The sequence below is a fragment of the Staurois parvus genome, unplaced genomic scaffold (assembly GCF_062004578.1).
Source record: "Staurois parvus isolate SC_StPar_1 unplaced genomic scaffold, SC_StPar_1.0 ptg000340l, whole genome shotgun sequence".
NCBI classification, from domain to species: domain Eukaryota; kingdom Metazoa; phylum Chordata; class Amphibia; order Anura; family Ranidae; genus Staurois; species Staurois parvus.
In genome coordinates, this window is record NW_028318136.1 from 1,723,764 (window position 1) to 1,747,573 (window position 23,810).

Below are 23,810 nucleotides of genomic sequence, written 5' to 3' on the forward strand. Positions count from 1 at the left end.
TTGGTTTGATTATATTATTGAATTCAATTTATTATTATTATATTATTATTTTTTATGATTATTTATTAAATTATAATTTATGATTTCGTGTTTCAAATTTTAACATACCCGGAATGTTTACTAGACTCTTGTTCGGACAGATTTCAGTGAGTTATTCCTAAAAATTACAGGCCTACAATAAAAAAAATACTTATTTCCATGCAAAAAATGTACCACTTTGAGCACAGAAATATGGACATAATCAGACCTCTATCATAAAAAATTTTTCTTTTTTTTTATATCGAAAATATTATTTTTTAACTTATTTTCATGTTTTTGTTTTCCTTTTAGCACTGCTGATTTCCTGCAGCCTCCTTGCAGCAACTTCTTGCCATGCACTTATTTTGGGAGTAACTACATGTCACTATGCAGGACTAGTTTTTTGAAAGTGGCACAGCCACTCCTCCAATGGAAGTGCTATGACAGGTGACAACTCAAGATAAGTTTGAGAAACAAGGACAGAGCAATGACAACAGGAAGTGCCTAAACAAGGACCTTAATGGCAGGATCACCAGGTTATATTTTAGTGAAAGTTGTTAATTCAAAAGATGGAAGATGATATTCTTAAACTTTACAAAACTTTACACTTTACAAAAAAAAAACAAATGTTGACAAATCTGTTACTTACGCCCCAGTAGTGCAATAATGAATGCAAAACATGAATAGATGAGCCTCTAGATTAGCATAGCAGATGTTATTTTAGGAAATTCAGGTGGCATGCTGTCTACTGACACATTAGAATATTTAAAAGGACCACTGAACATTATTCAGAAATGTATTCATATAAAACAAGAGTTGTTTATTAATGGTAAAATATGTTAAAGCTGAACTTCAGGACAACATTTATTTATTTCAGGTACTTATATAGCACCATTCATTTACGCAGTGCTTTACACATATATTGTACATACACATCAGTCCCTAACTCTCAAGGGGCGTACAATCTAAGGTCCCTAACTTACATTCATACATACATGGGACAATTTAGATAGGATCCAATTCACCTACCAGCATGTCTTTGGAGTGTTGGAGGAAACTGGAGTACCCGGAGGAAACCCATGCAGGCACAGGGAGAACATGCAAACTCCAGACATACACATACTAGGGCCAATTTAGACAGGATCCAATTCACCTACCAGCATGTCTTTAGGGTGTGGGAGGAAACCAGAGTACCCAGAGGAAACCCACGCAGGCAGGTGGTGCCGTGGTTGGGAATCGAACCTACGACCCTAGTACTTCTAGGTGGAAGTGCTAACCATTTAGCCACTGTGCTGCCCATAAGAGACACAGATTAATGCAGCTTTGTACTATTAACACATGATTACATTTATATTTGTAATGCCACCAGTGTATGTACCTCATTTGGACCTAGTATCGGTCTTTTGCAATGTATTGTACAGCAAAGCTCAGACGGGGAGAGGGAGAAGCTGCACAAGGGGCCGATCAGTTGTGCTGCAATGCTTTTGTGTTAGCAAGGATTATGGCTGGGGGAGGAACAAAACCTGTATGTGTAAATTATCTGCAGTTGAAAAAATCAGGTCTTCTGCCTTCCAATTGGACAGTGACATCACTGTTAGCGCCACCCAATTATGCTGTGATTGGCCAAAGCATTGGATCTGACCTGTGGTGAGGTACATTGCTTTGGCCAATCACAATGCACTGTGAAAGCGCAGTGCATTGTGGGGCACAGCGGGCGAACAGCCCTCCAAACGCCCTCACCATTCATGTGCTTGCCGAGCACACAAACAGTCAATGTTCAAGTCAAACTTATGTTCGACTCAAACATCTAGACCATCACTAGTGGTCAGTAGGAAGAATGTTCCCTATATTGGTGGTCAGTGGGAAAAACGCCCCTTACATTGGTGGTCAATGTGGAAACTCCCTTACATTGGTGGTCAGTTGGAAGAATGCCCCTTATATTGGTGGTCAGTGGGAAAAACGCCCCTTACATTGGTGGTCAATGTGGAAACTCCCTTACATTGGTGGTCAGTTGGAAGAATGCCCCTTATATTGGTGGTCAGTGGGAAGAATGCCCCTTACATTGGTGGTCAGTGGGAAGTATGCCACTTACATTGGTGGTCAGTCGGAAGAATGCCACTTACATTGGTGGTCAGTGGGAAGTATGCCCTTTACATTGGTGGTCAGTCGGAAGAATGACCCTTACATTGGTGGTCAATGGGAGGTATGCCCCTTACATTGGTGGTCAGTGGGAAGAATGCCCCTTACATTGGTGGTCAGTTGGAAGAATGCCCCTTATTGGTGGTCAGTGAGAAGAATGCCCCTTATATCGGTGGTCATTGGGAAGTATGCCCCTTACATTGGTGGTCAGTGGGAAGAATGCTCCTTACATGGGTGGTCAGTGGGACGAATGCTCCTTACAAGGGTGGTCAGTGAAAAATGCCACCCCAAGAGAAAGAAGCAGGAAGGCAGAGAGCTTTCTTCTTGCCTCTGCCCTCCTGCTTCTTTCCCTCGGGGTCAGGGTGTATATATATATATATATATATATATATATATATATACATACCGTTTCCCCTAAAATAAGACCTACCCCGAAAATAAGACCTAGTGCTGTTTTTGGGAATTGCTAAAGTATAACACCTACCCCGAAAATAAGACCTAGTTGTGATCAGGGCTTTTTTTCAGCCGGAACATGGTGGAACACCATTCCGCCACCTCCAGCACTGGCCCTGCGCACACCCATATCTACTGTCTCTTATAAACACAGAAGCACGGCTGAAGTGACAGCACCATCCACTCCCACAGAACCTCCCTACCTCTGTACCTCTGTACTCACTGTGGGGCAGGGAAGGAATAGATATCTGCGGGCGCACTATGCAGTGTGTTTAGGGGTGGGGCATCGCCTCCTGCAGTCTAATGCATGGAAGCCAATGCCCCAGAGGTGATCACCGGCCAGTGGGGAAAAGGTGGAGCGGTGAGTAAGTGCGCTTGGTGCACTGTGTAGGAAGATAAGACCCGAAACGGGAGTTACTATAGAGAGGGGCTGGCTGCTGACAGCTGTGTTTTGCAAAGCTAGCTAACCATATGAGGGCAGTAAAGGGGGAGGGGAGGAATGTGCAAAGGTGAGCTACAGTCAGGTGTTGCAGAGGTAAATTGAGTCAGGTGAGTTGCAGACAGGGTGCATAGGTGAGCTGTGGCTGGGGGGTGCAGAGGTGAACTGAGTTGCAACCCACCTTTGCACCCCCCAGCCACAGCTCAGCTCTGCACCCCCTGGCCACAGCTCACCTCTGCATCCCACGTCTGCAACTCACCCCTGCACCCTGTCTGAAACTCACCTGTCAAGTCACCTCTGCAACACCTGACTGCAGCTCACAACTGTCATCAGCCGGCCCTCTCTATAGTAACCCTCATCCACAACTGCCTGCAGCTCACCTCTGCACCCCCTGTCCACACCTGGACATTTAAAAAATAAGTCTTACCCCGAAAATAAGACCTAGTGTTTTTTGTTCAGCCAACAAAAATATAAGACAGAGTCTATTATATATATATATATATATATATATATATATTACTGTGTATATATATATATATATATATATTACTGTATATACACACACAATATATATATATGTGTTTTCTCAAATTGTCAAATTGCAGATAAGTAATGGATACCTGTTACATATGAGTGTTGTGTTCCGAAGAGGCGGTATTGACAGCGAAACATGTCAACAAACTAATGCATAACTTTACACTATGTACAGTAATCCTACAGATGATGTGTTTACACTGAGATCTGTAATGTAAGATATTTGTCATAAAATATTATTACAATTGTGGTCAATGGGAAAAATCTTCCTTACATTGGTGATCAGTAGGAAGAATGCTCCTTACATTGGTGGTCAGTGGAAAGAATGCACCTCAAATTGGTGGTCAGTGGGAAGAATGCTCCTTACATTGGTGGTCAGTGGGAAGAATGCTCCTTACATTGGTGGTCAGTGGGAAGAATGCTCCTTACATTGGTGGTCAGTAGGAAGAACGCTCCTCAAATTGGTGATCAGTGGGAAGAATGCTCCTTACATTGGTGGTCAGTGGGAAGAACGCTCCTCAAATTGGTGGTCAGTGGGAAGAATGCTCCTTACATTGGTGGTCAGTAGGAAGAAGGATCCTTGCATTGGTGGTCAGTGGAAAGAATGCCCCTTACATTGGTGGTCAGTGGAAAGAATGCTCCTTACATTGGTGGTCAGTAAGAAGAATGCTCCTTGCATTGGTGGTCAGTGGGAAGAATGCTCCTTACATTGGTGGTCAGTAGGAAGAATGCTCCTTGCATTGGTGGTCAGTGGAAAGAATGCACCTCAAATTGGTGGTCAGTGGGAAGAATGCTCCTTATATTGGTGGTCAGGGAGAAGAATGCCTTACTTTGCAATGGTTGGCAGAATGCTACCCCTACAGACAGCTAAAAAGATTATTGGTGTCATGCTACTGGCTCTGCCAAGTGGTGATGGACATGAAACTAAGAAGCTACCCTCAGATGGGAGGTCAACTAGCCACAGCTCAGGGAACCCCTATCAATATCTATAGCCTTTTAGAGCCTCAAAAGGCAGATAACACCCTGAACAGTTAAAGCAGAATGTCTACTATCTAAAATACTTGTTCAGCATAAGGTAAGAACTCTTACATACATGTTTCTGTTATTAATAACTTTCTGCATATGGCCACAGTGGTTATATTGGTCCTTTAAGCATTCTGGTGGGGGCAAATGGCTCAATGATTGATAAATGTAGAGAACGAATCATTGGGAGATGGAGATCAAATGATGAATGTGATGCAAATAAATGGGTGGGCTAATAAAGAAACAGAAAGGAACAAAGGAATTGTAAAATCTATATTGTGGCAAAAAAGGAGAGATGACATAATGCAGAAGGCCAGGCTGAGGCAACACAGAGACACGTAATGGGCTTATTCGGTAAAGCAGCACAAACCGCAATGGTAACGCAAAAAGTACAGTAACCTATATCAACCAATTAGATCTCTTGGGCTCATATCAGGGAATGATGACTCCTGTTAGTTGCCATAGGTTACTACACTTTGCACATTGCTCTTTGCCCTACTGAATGAACGAGGATTGGAGACACCCAGCATCCCCTGGTTATTGGAGACGGCCACAATCAATCACTTGACTACATTCCGACACACAAGCCATTGCAGAAATCGGGGAAGGATGCAGGATGAAATCAGCTTATAATATGGCTGAAAATCTCCTCCCATCCAATAGAGACAGAGTCATTTATCCGGATTAAACGAGACGGCAGCATGTAAGAGACAGAGAAAGCAATGGAAAGAGCGAGAGAGCGTAGAGGGGAAAGTGACAGAGAGACATCAGGCTTTGGAGGAATCGGAGAAGGGAGGGATCAGTAAGGAGCGAGGGGGAGACAAAGGGAGAAGCAGGGGGAGGGCATAGAAGGTAGCAGCTCGAAGGATGCTATGACACAAGGAGAGGAGGGGAACCAGCAGGTAGTCTCAGGGAATGAATGGGGAGCAGGCGGCTGGAAGGTAACAGAAGCAGAGGAGATGGCAGGGAGGGAGAGGAGATAACCTGGAACTGATGCTAATCACTGGCAGCAAGGATACTAATCTGGAGCAGCAGCTGTTTCAGCACTGGACAGCGACCTGGCTGGGGAAGGTGGAAATGCAGAAAAATTAAGCAGCAGTGCAGCTCAGGCTCTCATGTACAAGGCGAAGGGGTTCCACTAACCAGTCAAGGCAGCCTTTTTTTTTCATCTTATAAGAAGCAGAAGAGGTGCTCGCCGCCTGCTTCAGCCAGGGATCCTTTTAATTTATTAGTGCAGGATAGCTATTGATTTTAGGCTTAGAGCAATCATTTAAGCTAAGGGGTGTGCACTGGTCTGTGTAGCAACGCCTGCAGCCATCTCCTGGGGCAAGGTGACTAGTGGTCAAGGAAATGCTACCTGCCCCATATCAGAGATTTGGGGTGAGCTGAGGACAGGACTTGGGGCCAGAGTGGAGGAGGAGCAGGAGAGTTTTGGCTCTCCCCGTCCCCCCCCTTCCCCGGCTGATGATGCTGCCAAGGAGCAATCGGTAAAAAATCGACAGGAGGAGATCGGTTGTTGGGAAAGGTGATTTGGAGAGGGGAGCCAGCTCGTTCCTCTCCGGTGTCCGAGCTGAGCACGGCGGGGCAAGAGGCGGACGTGATGGGCGAGTGGACCATCCTGGAGCGCCTGCTGGAGGCTGCGGTACAGCAGCACTCCACCATGATAGGGAGGTAAGAGAATGGTACACCACCAAGGGAGGGAGGGCTGGGGTCCATGGGATCATCAGTGTGGATGGTGACTGGATTTTCAGACAACACTTGCATGATGCATACTGCCTAGCCCACACCTTGCAGCAATACCCTATAGAGCAAAACAACCCATATTATCCACATGAGCAGTTTATTGAGATTTTGGCCCACTTTTGCTCTACCAATACCATATGGCCCCTTGCTACCCTACAGAGAAATACGGCCCCATGCCACTTCAATGAGCAACATGGTCTCCTGCTACCTTCCAGGGGGGCCTACCGTACTCCAAATTAGACTGCAGATATCCTCACCGACAGGTAGATTAAAGAGTGGGTGTGGTGACTGGTGTGCAAATATGGAGTGCTTGGGTTGAATACCCAGATTTGACACCGTCATATACCCATCCGACACATCACCTGGGGAAACTAGAATTTTTTTTTAAATCAGCGGTGCATTCTAGACTTCAAATGGTTAAAGCAGCCCAAAAAATTCATCCTACGGTGCTGCCCTGGGAATCAGAGCCCTGCGCCATGCCTGCATCATAACACACAAGTCAATGCACACCGACAGGTGCTTGCAGGGATAAATTGGCACAGGCAAAACGACAGCTGTTTGAAGCGAGCATTCACAGAACGGCAGTGTCTCTGTGAATGTACTAGGTGTGTCCACCATCGTTCCCACTATTTACTATATGTCTTGTGTGTTGCTAGGGTAACGTATAAGCTCTAGCATAACCGTGCAAACCTGTCATTGAGTGATATATGGACGCTACACTATATATTCATGTACACACGTTAATTGCCATCTCATAAAGATCACTCGTTCCCTGCAGTCTTCTCTATCTCCCCCCATGAAATGTCACACTCCATTTGCCATTTTCCTGGCCGTTTGGTAACCCTGTGTAGTCTCTGTGGTTTTATCTTTTTAATTCAATTTTTAAATGGACTCAAAATGAACCAATCATCTTTTATTAATATGACTGCTGGAAAATGAATTCTGATTGGTCCGTGTGGATTAGTCTGCTTTGCAAAATATAGTTGCTCGTAACCCTGGCTCATTTTTTTTAGGTTAGAGGTTTTACAGGGAAAGGGGGAGGGGTGTCTGTTATGAGTATGCCCTTAGCTTGGTGGTCAGTGGGAAGAATGTTCCTTACATTGGTGGTCAGAACAAAAAATGGCCATTACATTGGAGGTCAATTGGAAAAATGCCCATTACATTGGTGGTCAATTGGAAAAATGCCCATTACATTTGTGATCAATAGGAAGAATGACCATTACATTGGTAGTCAGTGGGAAGAATGGCCATTACTTAAATAGTGGGAAGAATGCGCATTACATTGGTGGTCAATAGGACGAATGGCCATTACATTGGTAGTGAGTGGGAAGAATGCGCATTACATTGGTGTTTAATAGGACGAATGGACATTACATTGGTATTCAGAGGGAAGAATGGTCATTACATTAGTATTCAGGGGGAAGAATGGTCATTACATTGGTAGTCAGTGGGAGGAATGCCCATTACATTGGTAGTCAGTGGGAAGAATGGCCATTACATTGGTAATCAGGGGGAAGAGTGGTCAATACATTGTTAGTCAGTGAGAAGAATACCCAATACATTGGTGGTCCACAGGAAGAATGCCCATTACATTGGTAGCTAGTGGAAAGAATGCCCTCCTTACATTGTTGGTCAATAAGAAGAATGCCTGTTACATTGGTAGTCAGTGGGAAGAATGCCCTCCTTACATTGGTGGTCAATAGGAAGAATGCCCCTTACATTGGTAGTCAGTGGGAAGAATGCTCTCCTTACATTGGTGTGTTACTCTGATTTGCACATTATAGTTGCTCGTAGCCCTGGCTTATTTTTTAGGATAGAGGTTTTACAGGGAAGGAGGGGGGGGGGGTCTGTTATGAGTATGCCAGCTCTGTTCAGATTTGATGGTGCTTCATTTGCTCCTTTCATGTCTAATAGGTGGCTGAACCAGTTCTGCGCGTGCAGTGTCTCTTACAACTCTGAGCTCATATCTATATAATGAATAATACATAGTGTGATATTACTGCTGTTGCTGGATGTTTTGCTGAATGTTACACATTTTACGCTCTAATTTAATAAGGCAATGGAAGGTGTAGTATCCTATAACAATCAATAAGAATCTTTTTACTGATCTGACTACAGTAAACCTAAATACCTTCATGTAGCCCTGCCATCTTGGGCTAAAGGCTTTTTTTAAAATTGGGGTCCTTGATAAATGATAATGAAGGAGTGAGGGTCTCAACGCAAGAATATTCCAGCTGGAGGGGATCTGATTGTTACAACAATCATTTTTAAGGGGGACATTAAGGGGATTATTTACTAAAACTGGAGAGTGCAAAATCTGGTGCAATTCTGCTAAGAAACCAATCAGCTTTCAGGTTTTGTTGCCAAAGCTTCATTGAACAAGCTGAAGTTAGAAGCTGATTGGCTACCATGCACAGCTGCACCAGATTCTGAGTGTTCCAGTTTTAGTAAATCCTCCCCTACAGCTCTTTTTTATTTTGGTCCTGCAGCACCCCCATAAACAATAAGAGTACCGTCATCAGGCTCTTGTTTACAGGGTTTGGTAAACCAACCATTCAGGTACAATGCTGCTCAGAAAGAATTTGTACAATATTGTGCTGCCATGTTGGGTTTCATCTGATCTGAACCTACAATGTTGTTGTGATGCTGGGATCTGCTAAGAGAACTCCATTTTAGGTGCATTATCATTATTTCTATTTCTTGCAAAGCCTTCAGTAAAACAAATACATTCCAACCAATGTTCCATAGTCTCCTCTTGCCCTGATTGACCAGAATTCCAATATTCCTGGGGACCTACAAACCCTAGGGTAAGATACTGCAGTTCACATTTAGGGCTTGTTCACAATAGTATTTGAGGGCAGTAAAAACCCTGCGGTTGAGCTGCGCTTTTACTGCTGCCAACCACTACCCCCTTTTCTGCAGAGACAGTGGCCAGGGATGTACACATGCTGCAGCCACAATGCTTTGTGTCATGGCTGTGGCAGGAATTTTATCCCTTATCACTTGTCACTCCAAAACTGTGAGCAATGCATGTGGTTGCTGTGCACTAGTGTGGGGTTTAGGGGTTAAAGCAGACGCCTCCCGACCGCCCATCAAATGCTCTTTGAAGAGAGATTTGAACGCAGATCACTCTTCAGAGAGGAAAGCTAGTGTGAATGAGCCCTCAACCTCTTGCCACCTACATAATGTCTATGTGCAGTGACAAAGAGGGTGGGCTTTAACACCCACATGGCACACATACAGTATGTGTCCATGGGAGGCCAAGGTTTCTGTGCTGGGAGCTTGCTTGTTACATACTCCCAGCACAGTGACCCAGCTATAGAAGACAGCTCCCAGTTCTTGGTAATGATCGGGAGTAGGAAGGACCGGCTTCTGATCATGTGACCACCATGACAGCTAATCGCAGTGGTCATGTGATTGTCAGTCCTTGCTGCCCCCCCATCCAAGCTAAAGGAATTATTGTCTAGTGACGGCAGCTTAGTTGACAGCACCAGGCCAGTATGTTGGAATCATGGCCTTATGGCAATGCACAGGAGTGACATCATTCTACGCCAGCCAATGTAGATGGCCGAAGACCAGCACATAGAAGAAAATGCTGGTGCAAGGCAGGACCATTGGAGGAAAGGTGAGTAGTTCCGCTTTAAGTAAAACCTTCCCTATGACCACTTTCACACTGGTTGCCAGGGGGAGGAGGTAAAATAGGTGTCTGAGCTGTGGTTTTACCACCTTTCAATAGCCCCTGTTACAGTGAGATTAAAGGTAATTTAAAAAAATAAATGTTATACTTACCTGCTCTGCACAATGGCAAAATTTTTTTTTAACGTTTTGAAACAGTTGAGATGGATTACAACCCCTGTCAGTTTTTATTGCAGTCTGTGCCCCTGTTAGGGTGATTCATCCTCTCTATTTGTCCTGTTTACCATTATCATTGAAAGTCAAAGTAAAAGAAATCCCAGATTTTGGGTTGCCCCCAGAAAAGCAAGGAGAAATTTTCCAATGGGGACATTAGTTCTGGGGACCTGGGTGTCCCCAAGGAATTCCCGTAATTTACAGAAATTTTCTCACTTCCTTTTTTAGCTATGGGACAGGAAGTGAAGGAAATCTCCCCAAAGGGACACCAATGGTGACACAAAAAACTAACAGGGGTTTTAACTCTCCCTTATTCTATCCAAAATAAAAGAAAAATGTTTTGCTTATAGTTCTACTTTAAGCTGCTGCGGTGGCCAAATATGTTTGTAGACATTCCAAGGCAAAAATTATTGGTCCCGTCCAACAGGCAGTATCTCCGCTGAATGCCACCTATTCAAGCGAATGGGGCAGTTGCAGAGTGGCATTCCTATTAAAATGTCCCATTCAGGTGTCAAAAAAGCAGGCATTCAGAAGGAGACAGTATGCTATTTAGTCTGGCTCTATGAAAAGCGCTTTTCAGAGGGATTGCATGGGTCTTCAGTGCAGTCATGTTATGCCATGGGTTCTCTTCCTCTGCAAAAACAAGAAACATAGGGCACACCAAGCTAGTGCATTACCTTTGCAATGATTTTATTACAATTAAGAAAAGCAGATGTATACTCACAAACAACTTCCACAATCAATTTCACATCAAATTCCACAATGTACATGTAACCGTTTGGTCTCCTCGATGAATCCCAAGTATGGGAAGACCCTCCAAAGAGGTTGATGCATTTCGAGGGATGGCCCCCTCTTCATCAGAGCCACATCAGTTCTCTTCCTCCGCAAGTGGTTGAGTCCTCACTGCTGCAGGTGATGGTACCATGTAATGACATGCCACTGTTCTCTGAAGTATTCTCCAATAAGCCCTGGGCTGCTTGATGATGCACCACCAGGACCTTGACATTGTGGCCTCACAAGAAATGAGTCAAGAATGACATTTGGGATTATTCAAATAGGAAGAGAAGCAGCACTGGATCACAAACCAGAGTCTGTGGGGGGGAGGGTCTGAAAGGAGGTATTACACTATTATATTTTGTGAAAGACCAACATATTTTTTTTTTTTTTTTATAAAGTGCAGTTGAGCTTTAAAGAGATTCTGTCGCCAGGCCAATCATTTTTAACAAATCTTTCCATACAATTATATTTGTGTTTTACATATTTTTTGCATTTACAAAAAATGTCTGCCTTGTTTAGACATCCAATAGCCCTGAGACTGCTGTTGATCACATCCATCTGAGATGTGATGTCAGTAGCCCCAGCAGACTCAAGTGCCACTCCATTGCAGTGTTTCTCAACCTATCTCGAAGCACCCCATTCTAGTATGCAACAAAATCTAAACTAAATTTTTTACATAGCACAGCAGAATCCACACATATAGGACACCCAACATTAAAGGATAGATTCAGCTTTGGGAACATGTTACACGTTCCACCCATTTTTTTTTGGAGTTGAACATGCAAAGTGTTCCCAATGCTAATCCCCCCCACCACCACCACCACCTGTGACAGAAGTATGGGGAGAAGTTCTCCGTACAAACTGTAATTTTGTTAAATAAAAGTGTGCTCGTTTCGGGCTCCACCCACATGGCCGTGTTGTTCATTCACAGTGTTCTGTGAATGAATGAACTACAAGTCCCAACATCCTTAGCAGCTCTCGTCTAGTAGTCCTCAATGAATGACCACGGCGCTGTGGAGCGCCGTGGTAGTTCATTAAATCTTCCTGTCAGTATATTTGCTTTCTTGTACATCCCGTATGGCAAACAGATATACTGACAGGTCTACAGGAGACCTGTATGGCACCAGCCATCTGCTGATGGCTGGTGCAATGTTTTACAGGCACATGCATCCAAAAATAATAAATGCACTTTTTTTTAAGCTGCAAAAAAATGTGCATTTAATTTTTTGTTTTCGTCAAAAGGTGAATTTATTCTTTAAAGGCAATTTATTTTTACCAAGCAAATACGCCTTTGCCCTTCAGTACTGACTAGTAGGTTTGATCCACCCACCATATGTTGACAGGTTTTAGACTTTTTGCCGCAGTATCTGTAAAGAACCCAGATGGCACCCCAGATGAAAAAGGCTGTGTTGTACTTAGCTCCTTCGGCCTTGGTTAAATATGTGGGGTACTGTTCCACCTCCTTCCCTATATTGAGAGGCAACAGTGTCCCTTGTCTCCAGCACTCTTTGTTCTAATGCTTGAACCGCTGGCAGTGGCCCTGTGGGCAGACCATAATGTGACAGGCTTTCCTTATTCAGGTCACAAGTGCAAGCTCAATCTTTTTTCGGACAAAGCTTTACTGACTCTGACCAACCCTCTTGTCACTCTTCCTAACTTACAGCGAGTCCTTGCTTGTTTTTCATTGATATCGGGCCTCTGTATTAATTTAGACAAAACTGTTGCCCTTAATGTCACCTTGGCACCCGACCTGGTCACCCACCTGCAGTCTCACTTCCCTTTCAAGTGGACATCATCCTCTCTTGATTACCTAGGCATTCACCTGACTCCTTCTTGCTCTTCCTTATTTGCTGCAAATTATTACCTGATGCTTCACTCCTTATCTACTCATATGCAATCCTGCCAGTTTCCACATTTGAGCTGGATAAATCAGATTAAATCTGTGAAAATTACTATTCTGCCCAAACTATTATATTACTTTCACTCTACCAGTGTGGGTCCCTTCATATTTTCTCCGATTACTCCAGAATAGGATCATGCACTTTATTTGAGCCAATAAACACCCTAGAGTCACCAGAGCAACCCTTTTTGTGCATAGGCTGCAGGGGGGCCTAGGGGTCCCTAATATAACTAAATATTATCAGGCTGCTCCGATCTCTCAATCATCCTTGCTTCATGCTTCCGTTAATATTCCCTTTTGGAGCTCCCCAATTGTGCCCCCATTGACATTTCAACACTTCTTTGGTATCTAACCTCCGCCCGGCTACATTGAGTCTGTTTATGCATCATTACCTAGAAGTATGGGACTCCTTGCGATACTCTGGTGGTCTTATGTCACTCTTCTTGCCCTTGCTTCCTATAACTAACAATCCTCTTTTTCCACCGAGCTTAGATCAGCCACCACAGGCGTTCTCTTGGGTAGCCAATGGCTTCTCCCACGTTCTACACTTTCTAACTTTCAGGTCCTTTCCCACATGGACCTCTCTTTGAGAGACCCATGACATCCCTCAGTCAGAGTTCTTCTGTTATCTACAATTACAGCACTGGCTTACCTCATTACATAGACTTTCCACATACCCATTCCAGAAATATGCCTTTGAACATACCTGCCAGTTATAGCCTTGTTCCCTCGTTATTTTTGCCCTTTATGTTTCTCTGAACGGTTGCCTTTCCTACACCTCCCTTTCCTATATCACTCAATGAGAACAGGATCTGGCAGGTGAAATAGACTTAGCGGGCTGAAGCAAGGCCTGGTGTTCTGTAGCTAAAAGCTCGTTTAATACAGTTACCTTGGAGGCATCATATAAGGTGACATTCTGTTGGCACTGGGTTCCAGCTCGTATCGCTTATGCAAATCCATCCTATAGTGACTGCTGCCTTCCGGGTTGTGGTCATTGAGTTGACATCATACATACTGTATGTGGTGGACATGCCCTAAATTGATTAGGTTTTGGTCTCACGTATTGAGCCCCCTCTTTACCCTGTTTCACCTACTGATATGCAGAGAGGACAAGTTTACCTTACTATACTGCCCTATAATGGGTTTGTTTGCTCACCGACACAAGCTTGCTTCCTATCTTTTTCTGTCAGCCATCAGAACTATAGCCCAAGCCTGGTAAAAAGCATCAGTCCCCTTCCAGGGGGTGTTAGTCCACATGATTTCTCTGATGCTAAGATGAACAGATGTCTAGTATTCAAAATGATTCACAGATTAAGTTTCTCAAAATCTTGGAACCGTGGTTGATGTACGCCTTTCCCACCCTCCCTCCAGCTAGCTTGGGCCTACTTTGATGGGCAGTCCCAGTGCTCCTGAATCCCTGTTTCTCTCTCTTTTTTTCCTGGTTTCTGGCCCTTTAGTCGCCCTCCCTTTTTTTCCCTTTCTCTCTCTCTGTTCCTTTCCCTTTATTTCTGTTTCATAGGTTTGATGCTATGGTATATTTCCACCTATGGGCTTCTGGTTGGCTTTTAGTTTAAACTTTGAGGCCTCATATGATATTCGATAATATTTCATGTTTTATGCTTGAAACTATATGTTTTTACCCTACTACCACTGTGGAGATGTAAAACTCACTTCTATGTATCGTACTTCTCACTCTTTGCCCAATAAAAATATTGAACAAGAACTCCTGTCAGTTTTTCTTTTTGTCTTTGTCCCAATGGAGAGCTTTCCCTTCGATTCCTGTTCCGAAGACACTACAGGGAGTGAAGTAAAATCTCTCCAGACTGTTAGACAATTGTCACTGGAACATTTGTCCCATTGCAAGATTTCTTCTCACCTTCTGTTCCAGTAGCACCTGAAAAATATTGGATTACCGATCAGTTTATGCTCCCTTGACATCAATAAAATCCTGACAGGGGTGATGCTGCTTAATTTTTTTAATCGCTTCTGTAATGCTTATGTACTCCATGACTGCACCTTATGTCACACATTGGGTTGCTGAACTTTGCCTCCTGATGAAGATGAAACCTAACAGTCTATTACATTAAAACTGAAGATACGTACATTGCTCTGTGGAGCCTCTATGTTCTCTTTATAGGTACGCAAGAATTTAATCACTCCGACTGACTCTGATAAGCATTGTGCCCCATGGCTTGACCCTTCAGGGTTGGTCTACTGGCCTTTCCCTTGATCTGTTTTAATTGCTGCTTCAGTCTGGGCCTTGACATGCAGCTTGGCCTGCTATGCCACTCACTCTCCCCTCCCTTGTCTTGCCCCCTTCCTCTAATCAATTTACCTTTATTGTCTTTCTTGCCTCTTCTTTGTTTCTAACATTCCGCACTTGGCAGTCAACCTTCCATACTGCCCTCCCAATCAGGATATGATCAACAGCTCATCATGTCATGAATAGAAGCTCTATATACTGTATATTTTTGGGGGGATTATTTTGAAATATGTTGCTATCTCCTACCTTTTGTACTTTTCACTGTTCTTTACATGGATCAAAATAACTTTATTCTAAAAAAAAAAAAAAAAAAAGAAATCCTGATGGGGTTTTAACTTTAATAAAAAAACGGGGGTTTGGGTACCAAATATAATCAGATTACAACCCTCCACTGCCATAGTGCTCTCAAAAGGATGGCATGTAACTGCAAGCATCTGCAATTAATTGTGAAGACCATATACAATTCATCTCATATAATTACAGCATTGTATGATTCTGTATTATTGGCGGAAGACTGCAGCTACCCACCATTGTCATATGACCAGTGTAGTAATAAATAGGCAGGATTAATTGCAGTAGTGGGTGATGGGTATTTCATGGCTCATGTAACTGTGCAGTTTAAGCTTTCCACATCTTTCCCAGTAGCTAATATAATTGGTGTGCTATTGCCTTTTAAAGACAGACCAGCAACTGACTAGAGGTCTAGAAATGGTGACCTATTGGTGATTATGGAAATACAGCTATAATAGTCCACTGAAAGGGTATATGTAAGGTATTTATCATTCAGACAATCCAGATGCAAAATTCAGTTCAGGCTTAATCTTAGCCAGCTTCATCTTTAATAAATTTGGCCATATACACATATAACAAAGCACATAAAATGGGCTTCTATAGTATATAGGGGAGTTAAAACAACAATACAAAAAAGTAAGGCCAAATCTGAGGCTTTGGGTTGTCTTGATAAAGGGGTCTGCAGTGACCCAGTACTGAATCCAGCAGATTTATATGCAGCTAGGCAACTAGCATTTCCAGGAGGGTTCAGTAATGGCAACCCATGTACTGTATTTCATAACCGCATTCCTTTTATCCAGATTTCTAAACCTACAGCCATCTTCTAAGTTTATAGCCTCAGTTTGTCCTTCTCTTGACAAGACCATGTCCTCTCCTCAAAGGCCTGTAATCAACTATTCTGCCAAAATAAAGCATCAAAGAATGATGGATGAAGCTACCATCATTTATATATGATGTATAAAACAATGCAGAGAAGGCCTAAGGCAGCAAAATTCCAAGGGACAGCATTTCTTAATTTAATTATCGTATGTAAACTTTGAAGGATAACTCAGTAATTAATACTCTATTTATTGTATATGATGTTTATTTTATTCCGGAGGCAACTGTGTTACTACATATAAAAGGTATTTGTGGTCATGGGGGGACATGGGAGAAGTGGGCTAAAGAGGCATGTTATTAAAATTCACTTGTGATAAACTCTGTGAATGGAGGATTATCAACATTATCAGCCTGTGTAGAGTGTATGAGGGATTATCAATCTAATTCGTAGAGAGTAAATATTATCTAATGATAAGGTGACCTCTGTTATAATACACTAGTGCATTGTTTTTTTTTCTAGCATGAGACTTTTGTTGCCCAATAACAAAAGTCAATGAAGAGTGAGTAGCCAGGGTGGTGACATGTAGCCCTCCCCTAATATTTAATCCTACAGTTACCTAGAACCCAACACTTTGCACTCTTCATTCAGAATGAATGGTACTGCATTGCACCAACACATGGAACGTGTTTTGCGTTAATACACATGTTACTGCAAGGTAAGAGTGTGATTTTTTTTTTATTTGGGGGTGGGGGGCTGGCAGGAAAGTGGACCTTGTATATTCAATCAAGGTTTGCATTTTTCTAACTCTAAAATGTAACCCCTAAAATAGACCCAAAACTAGCATATTGTTTCACCTCTCTTCCCATGGGCTGCATGGCCATTAATGCACCTCACATACCTGGGGGGAGGATTGGGCCCCCCTAATCTCTGCTTCTACAAGGCAGCCAGCTGCTTTCAGGTGTAAAGCCCCAAACACACAATGAGAATATTGGACGAATGATCATCCATTTTTTTTTGTATGCTATTCTCATATTGAAAGTGAAGAAATTACTAAAGTTACGAAAATTCTTGTACGACAAGTAGCACCCTCTTAGTCAGCTAGTGGGAGCTAGACTTTAATTCTTAGCTAGGGGGGATAGCAGCCTGAGTGTGATAGCTAGCAAGGTCAAATTTAGGTCAGAGCTGAGGGGCTCTGCAGACCAGCTCTCTGGGATCTTCCCGTGCTCTAGAACTTTGGAGAAAGATCTAGAAGCAGTGTGCAGAGGTGAGGAGTGGCTGGTCTATACTCTTAAAGGATCCTCGCCAATCCCCAACAGGAGGCTAGGCAAGGGGCCAGGACAACCTTTAAGATTAACTAAGCCTACTCAGCAGCAGGAGAGAGTTGGAGGAGAGCTTGGGTTGAAGATGAGGCTGTGAAGCTGGATAGCAGGAGCCTGGGAGGGGACCCAGATGGGAGAGCGGCTTGGAAGGAGGAAAGCTTGCGGCTTCACTGGCCCCTTGAGGGAGGATCACCTGTGTGGCAGGGAAGGAGCAGCCCAGCTAGAAAGCCTGGTAGCAGCCCCCAACCCACCAGCAACACAGGAAAAGGACTAAGTGAGTAAACCTGCACCCCCTGAGCCAGATAGAGGAAGGAGCACTCTGGTGGGAAATCAGATTAGCGACTACCCGGGACTGTCTCACCTTAAAGTGACAGGCAATGTATTTCCTGCTCAGGGATTCCTCCAAGCAGCTGGATAAAGGAGTATCTGGGCTACACCCAGAGATGCCGGCCAGCTCTCCAAGAACAGGATTTTGCTGTAAAAAAAAACTTGTATTTAGTTCCAGGAAGTTGTCCTTGGTTTCACAGTTCCATTGAGCATCCTATACACCCCTAACCCTATCCCAGTTCAAATCCCTTAATAAAACTTCAAAACAAAGCTCAAGGACTGGTTACTGTCTCCTGGATGCAAGTTGATGTGAAAATGCGTGTTGCCTGGCTATGCAGGACTATAGGGGGACCCAAATCTCTAGTGATTCGTAAGGGGGTAGTGCTACAGACAGATTGACCGCTTTGCTGCCGCCCTATAGCAAAAATACTGCTACAGGGTGGCAAGGGTGCACAAAATCACGTATAAATATATCTATATATGTGATTTTGCATTTCCGGGCAGGGGGCGTGCGAGAGCCATGCACGTGCCCTACCCATGCCACCATTGGCGTCCTCACCTGACGATCACTGGGTCCCGGCTGGTGATTCCCCGCCGGCACCCGGCAATCACCATGTACAGCGGACGGGTAGAGAACTGTATGTAAATAATACAGATCTCTCTCCTTTCAACTCCTGCACACTGCTTGTATGGTTCTGCATAGCAGATCCGTACAAAGCAGTGTGCTTACAGTGTAAAGCAAACACACAGTTAACCCTTTGATCGCCCCAGATCTTAACCCCTTCCTACCCAGTGCCATTAGTAAAGTTTCAGTACATTTTTTTAGCACTGATCACTGTATTGGTGTCACTGGGAATGTCAGTGACACCATGTCAGTTCCCCCCAGTGTCAGAATGCCCCCCATAGTCCCGCTATAAGTCATTGATCGCCGTCATTACTAGTATAAAAATAAAAAAATTCCAGCACATATACCGCCATTGTAGATGCTATAACTTTCACGTAAACCAATTAATTTACACATATTGGGACTTATTTTAGCAAAGACATGTAGCAGAATACATTTTGGCCTAAATTTATGACGAAATTTGATTTTTTCCATTTTTTACTCTATATGTTTTATAGAAAAAAGTCTAAAATATAGGGGACTTTTTCAAAATTGGCGGTCTTGTTTTGTTTATAGCGCAAAAAATAATTTGTGGGGAAGAAAGGACATACATTTCATTTGGGTGCCACATTGCATGACAGCGTAACTGTCAGGTAACCTCCCTAGCGGTATGATTATTTCAGATTTTTGGTGCTGAAAGTGGTACCAATATTTTGCATGGAAATATGTAGTTTTTTTATTGTAGGCCTGTAATTTTTAGGAATAACTCACTGAAATATGTCCGAACAAGAGTCTAGTAAACATCCCGGGTAGGATAAAATTTGAAACACGAAATCATAAATTATAATTTAATAAATAATCATAAAAAATAATAATATAATAATAATACATTTAATTCAATAATATAATCAAATCGAAAACACTGAAATTTGAAATAGAGTGCAAAGTTCGCACATCACTGAGCAAAGTTGCAAAATCGTTTTCAGTGTCTGATGACGAATTTCCCCACGAATAATTATCACTCAATTCTGCAAGTGGTTCTGATTTACTATCGCTGTTCTCTAGCTGGTCTAAACCCACTTTTGACCTGAAGGGACACTTTTTGGACGCCATGGACGTTTCTCAGTTTCCAGGCAGAAAGAACAGACAAAATGCAGGCAGGGTGCAGGACAAAGCACTAGGGACAATATGTATGTGAAATGGGTTAAAACAGCAATGTTTTACTATGTAAAATTTGTTTGGAAAAAAATGAAATTTTTTTAAATTTTTAAATTTTCAAATTTCCCGCTGCCGGCGGTGCCCGTACGTCCCGACGTCACAGAGACCGGAACACAGAAGCCGGATGCCGGCATGCTGCAGGGGACAAGCCGGATGCTGCAGGGGACACATCGCGGGAGCGCAGGACAAGGTAAGCTCTGCAGGGAATCCCTATGCAGCGCCGCATGGTAAGCCCGAGTGTAGCTCAGGGTTACCGCTTTTGGTACTGACATTTTACCCCGAGCTACACTCCGAAATACCGCCAGGGAGGTTAAAGTAATGCAGTGCCATATCACAATAAATTTTCTGGTCAGGAATAGGGTATATCCTCTGGAGGGCAAGTGGTTAAAAATTTGAAAGTGATATAATGTATTTGTATTGTATTTTCGGAGGAAAACTACTAATTAAGTAAAAATCGTATGATCTGGTATTGTACGGGAACATTTTTCATGCTTGTCCCTTTGATCAATTTCAGATGAAAGCTGTGTAATAATGATCAGATTATCATATGATCGCTTTGAAAGCGGTATTTTTCGTACGATTTTTTGATCGTGTGTACTAGGCTTAAGCCACTGCTTTGAGCAAGATCGCTGTGAAATAAAGGCATTGATGGCTACTCAAGCAAAGGAGAGTGGCTGATACAGTCAGGTCCATAAATATTGGGACATCGACACAATTCTAACATTTTTGGCTCTATACACCACCACAATGGATTTGAAATTAAACAAACAAGATGTGCTTTAACTGATAGTGACAGCTCTTTGGCTCTCATCTTGAGAGTTGACAGCAACAGATTCAAAATGCAAATAGCACACTTGAAATGAACTCTGGACCTTTTATCTGCTCATTGTAATTGGGATAATGAGGGAATAACACACAACTGGCTATGGAACAGCTGAGACGCCAATTGTCCCATTACTTTTGGTCCCTTAACAAGTGGGAGGCACATATGCAAACTGTTGTAATTCTTACACCGTTCACCTGATTTGGATGTAAATACCCTCAAATTAAAGCTGACAGTCTGCAGTTAAAGCACATCTTGTTCATTTCATTTCAAATCCATTGTGGTGGTGTATAGAGCCAAAAATGTTAGAATTGTGTCTATGTCCCAATATTTATGGACCTGACTGTATATGGAGCAAGCCTTATCTTGTCACCAGGGGTAAAAGGTCTGCTTTGTTACGGTCACCTGCAGGGCCGTGGATAAGGGGGTACCACCTGTCCTCCTGTACGAAGCCTAGGCTAGCAGGGGGGCCCAGGCAGCTGGGTGAATCGACTGTGGGCAGGGAGGGTGATCGGCACAATGGGGGGGCAATTACTGGAACCGATCCCCTGTATGGTTTTCTCTGCAGCAGCTGAAAGCTGCCTTCTCCTCTCCCTCCTGCTGGCTTTCAGCTGCTGCAGAAGGAGCCATACAGATCGGTTCCAGTAATTTCCCCCTGCTGCACCCATCACCCTCCTTGTGCACCATGTGTTTCCCCCTGCTGCCCAGGCCCCCCTGTGTGCCCCCACCCCTGCAGTGCTGCTGGGTTCCCTCCTCTCCTTCCCACCGGCAGCTGCAGTCACGCAATAGGATCCTTAGGATGGGAGTGGGGGAAGGTCCAGTAAATATGTCACATTTACCAGCCCCTTACTGAATGAATACAATGAGTGATTGGTACCAATCATTCACTGTGTTCATTCATAACTGAAGCATATTTTATATATATATAGTTACATAGTTAGTCTGGCTGAAAAAAGACAAAAGTTCATCCAGTTCAACCATTTAAAAAAAAAAAAAAGTTATAATCCTATACCCACAGTTGATCCAGAGGAAGGCAAAAAAAACCCCCAGCAAAGCATGATCCAATTTCCTCCTGAAGGGAAAAAAATTCCTTCCTGATCGGAATCGGATATTCTCTGGATCAACTTTACCTATAAATGTTAGTATCCAGTTATGTTCTGTGTATCCAAGAAAGAATGCAGGATTTTTTTAAAGCAATCCACTGAGCTGGCCAGAACCAACTCTTCAGGGAGTCTATTCCACATTTCCACAGCTCTTTCTGTGAAGAAACCTTTCCGTGTTTGGAGATTACATTTCTTTTCCTCCAGATGTAAAGAGTGCCCCCTTGTCCTCTGTGATGACCTCAGGGTGAATATCTCTGCACCGAGTTTTATATATATATATATATATATATATATATATATAAAAACTTCTCTTTTTTTTAGGAGGGCCCTGTCAGGTTGGCTGTATGGGGCCCCATGGTTTCTAACAGCAGCCCTGGTCACCTTTATGGGTTTGCTTTAACTTTATTAAGAGACAGATTTTTAGTTATACTTATTATGGCTTAGCATATAGTTATATGGGAATCGCAAGCTGGCAAAGGTTGAGGGCTTCGAATCTCGAGTGTCCTAATTAAGTGTTCTCAGGCTGCAAGCAAAGGTTTTCATTTCAATGTTATCAAGCTTTGTCCTGCTGTGTCTTCAATTTGAAGCTGTCTTACTTTAAGAAAGCTTGCTTGGCAGTTGTAATGAGGAGTTGTCTATTACTCCCACAGTCATTGCTGATGCATTGTAAAGTAGAGAGATTTCCAATACATGTTTGCCCTGTTCTAAGCTCTTTTTCTGTAATCAGCTGCTGACTACACCTAGTTCTTCTTCTGTCCATGGTATTCCCCTCTTTAGTTCTACCATGTCTGCAAACATCCTTGCTAAATGTCATTAACGACATTTAATGCCTATTCTTCCGGATAGTATTTTTAAACTAGTTAAATGTTTTCTTACAAGCTAGTATCAGTTAGAATACAGAGAAAAATGTACCAGGACTGCTGGTTATACACCGCATTAGTTCAGTGGAGGGGATATTTAGTACCTTTTGGACCACCACATCATAACCAGACTTTCTCTTTGCTCCACAAGCCCTACTTTTTATTATTATTATACAGTATTTATATAGCGCCAACAGTTTGCTCAGCGCTGTATATTATAATGGCAGACAGTACACGAGACAGTACAGTAACAATACAATACACAAGGGGTTTGAGGGCCCTGCTCCTTGGAGCTTACAATCTAGGAGGGAGGGGATAGTGGTACAGGAAGAAATAGCTGTGGGGGATGGAGTGGTGGGAAGAGCGGAGGAGATCAGCAAATTAGGTGAGGCTTCTCTGAAGAGATGGGTTTTCAGGGTGCGCCTGAAGGTGAGGAGGGAAGGTGACAGTCTGATGGATTGGGGTAGTGAGTTCCAGAGGATGGGGGAAGCCCTGGAGACGTCCTGGAGACAAGCATTTGGAGGAGGAGACCAGGGAACTGGAGAGAAGGAAGTCTTGTGAGGAGCGGAGAGTGCGTTTTGGGAGGTAGATGGATATCAGGTCGGTGATGTAGTTTGGGGCAGTGTTATGAACAGCTTTGTACGTTAATGTTAATATTTTGAATTTTATGCGTTGGGCAATCGGAAGCCAGTGGAGGGATTGGCAGAGGGGGGTGGCGGATATGGAGCGGTTGGTAAGGTGGATGAGTCTGGCCGCAGAATTCAGGATAGACTGAAGCGGGGATAGCCTGTGTTGGGGTAGGCCGGCGAGGAGGGAGTTGCAATAGTCAAGTCGGGAGATTTTAAAAAGGAGTGAATGAGTTGCTTTGTAGTTTCTGGAGTTAGGAACAGACGTATTTTGGCGCTGTTGCAGAGGTGGAGTCTGCATGAATTTGTCAGCAATTGGACCTGGGGCTGGAAAGACAGATTGGAGTCTAGAATGACACCTAGTACTATGGCTTGTGTGGGGGGCTGATGGTGGCGTTGTTGATCGTGATGGAGAGGTCGGGGGGGGGGGCGGGCTGGGGGGAAAACTAGGAGCTCGGTTTTGGCAAGGTTTAATTTGAGGAAGTGGAGTGACATCCGGTCTGATATGTCGTTCAGAAGGCTAGTGATTCAGGCGGAGACTGAAGGGGTGAGGTGAGGGGTAGAGAGATAGATTTGAGTGTCATCGGCATAGACATGGTAGTTGAAGCCGTGAGAGTGTATCAGTTGACCAAGGGAGGAGGTGTAGATGGAGAAGAGAAGGGGCCCGAGGACAGAGCCTTG

General features: G+C 43.5%; 1 protein-coding gene across 1 annotated transcript in view; it reads left to right on the forward strand.

The window, feature by feature from the left end:
- Nucleotides 1-5,080: 5,080 nt before the first annotated feature.
- LOC149456944 (gap junction delta-2 protein-like) overlaps nucleotides 5,081-23,810 on the forward strand; it is a 77,539-nt gene continuing 58,809 nt past the window's right edge. Inside the window, exon 1 of the mRNA XM_089684232.1 lies at nucleotides 5,081-6,277. Coding sequence (XP_089540358.1) covers nucleotides 6,207-6,277 — 71 coding nt within the window. The 5' untranslated portion in view covers nucleotides 5,081-6,206. The remainder of the gene's footprint in view (nucleotides 6,278-23,810) is intronic.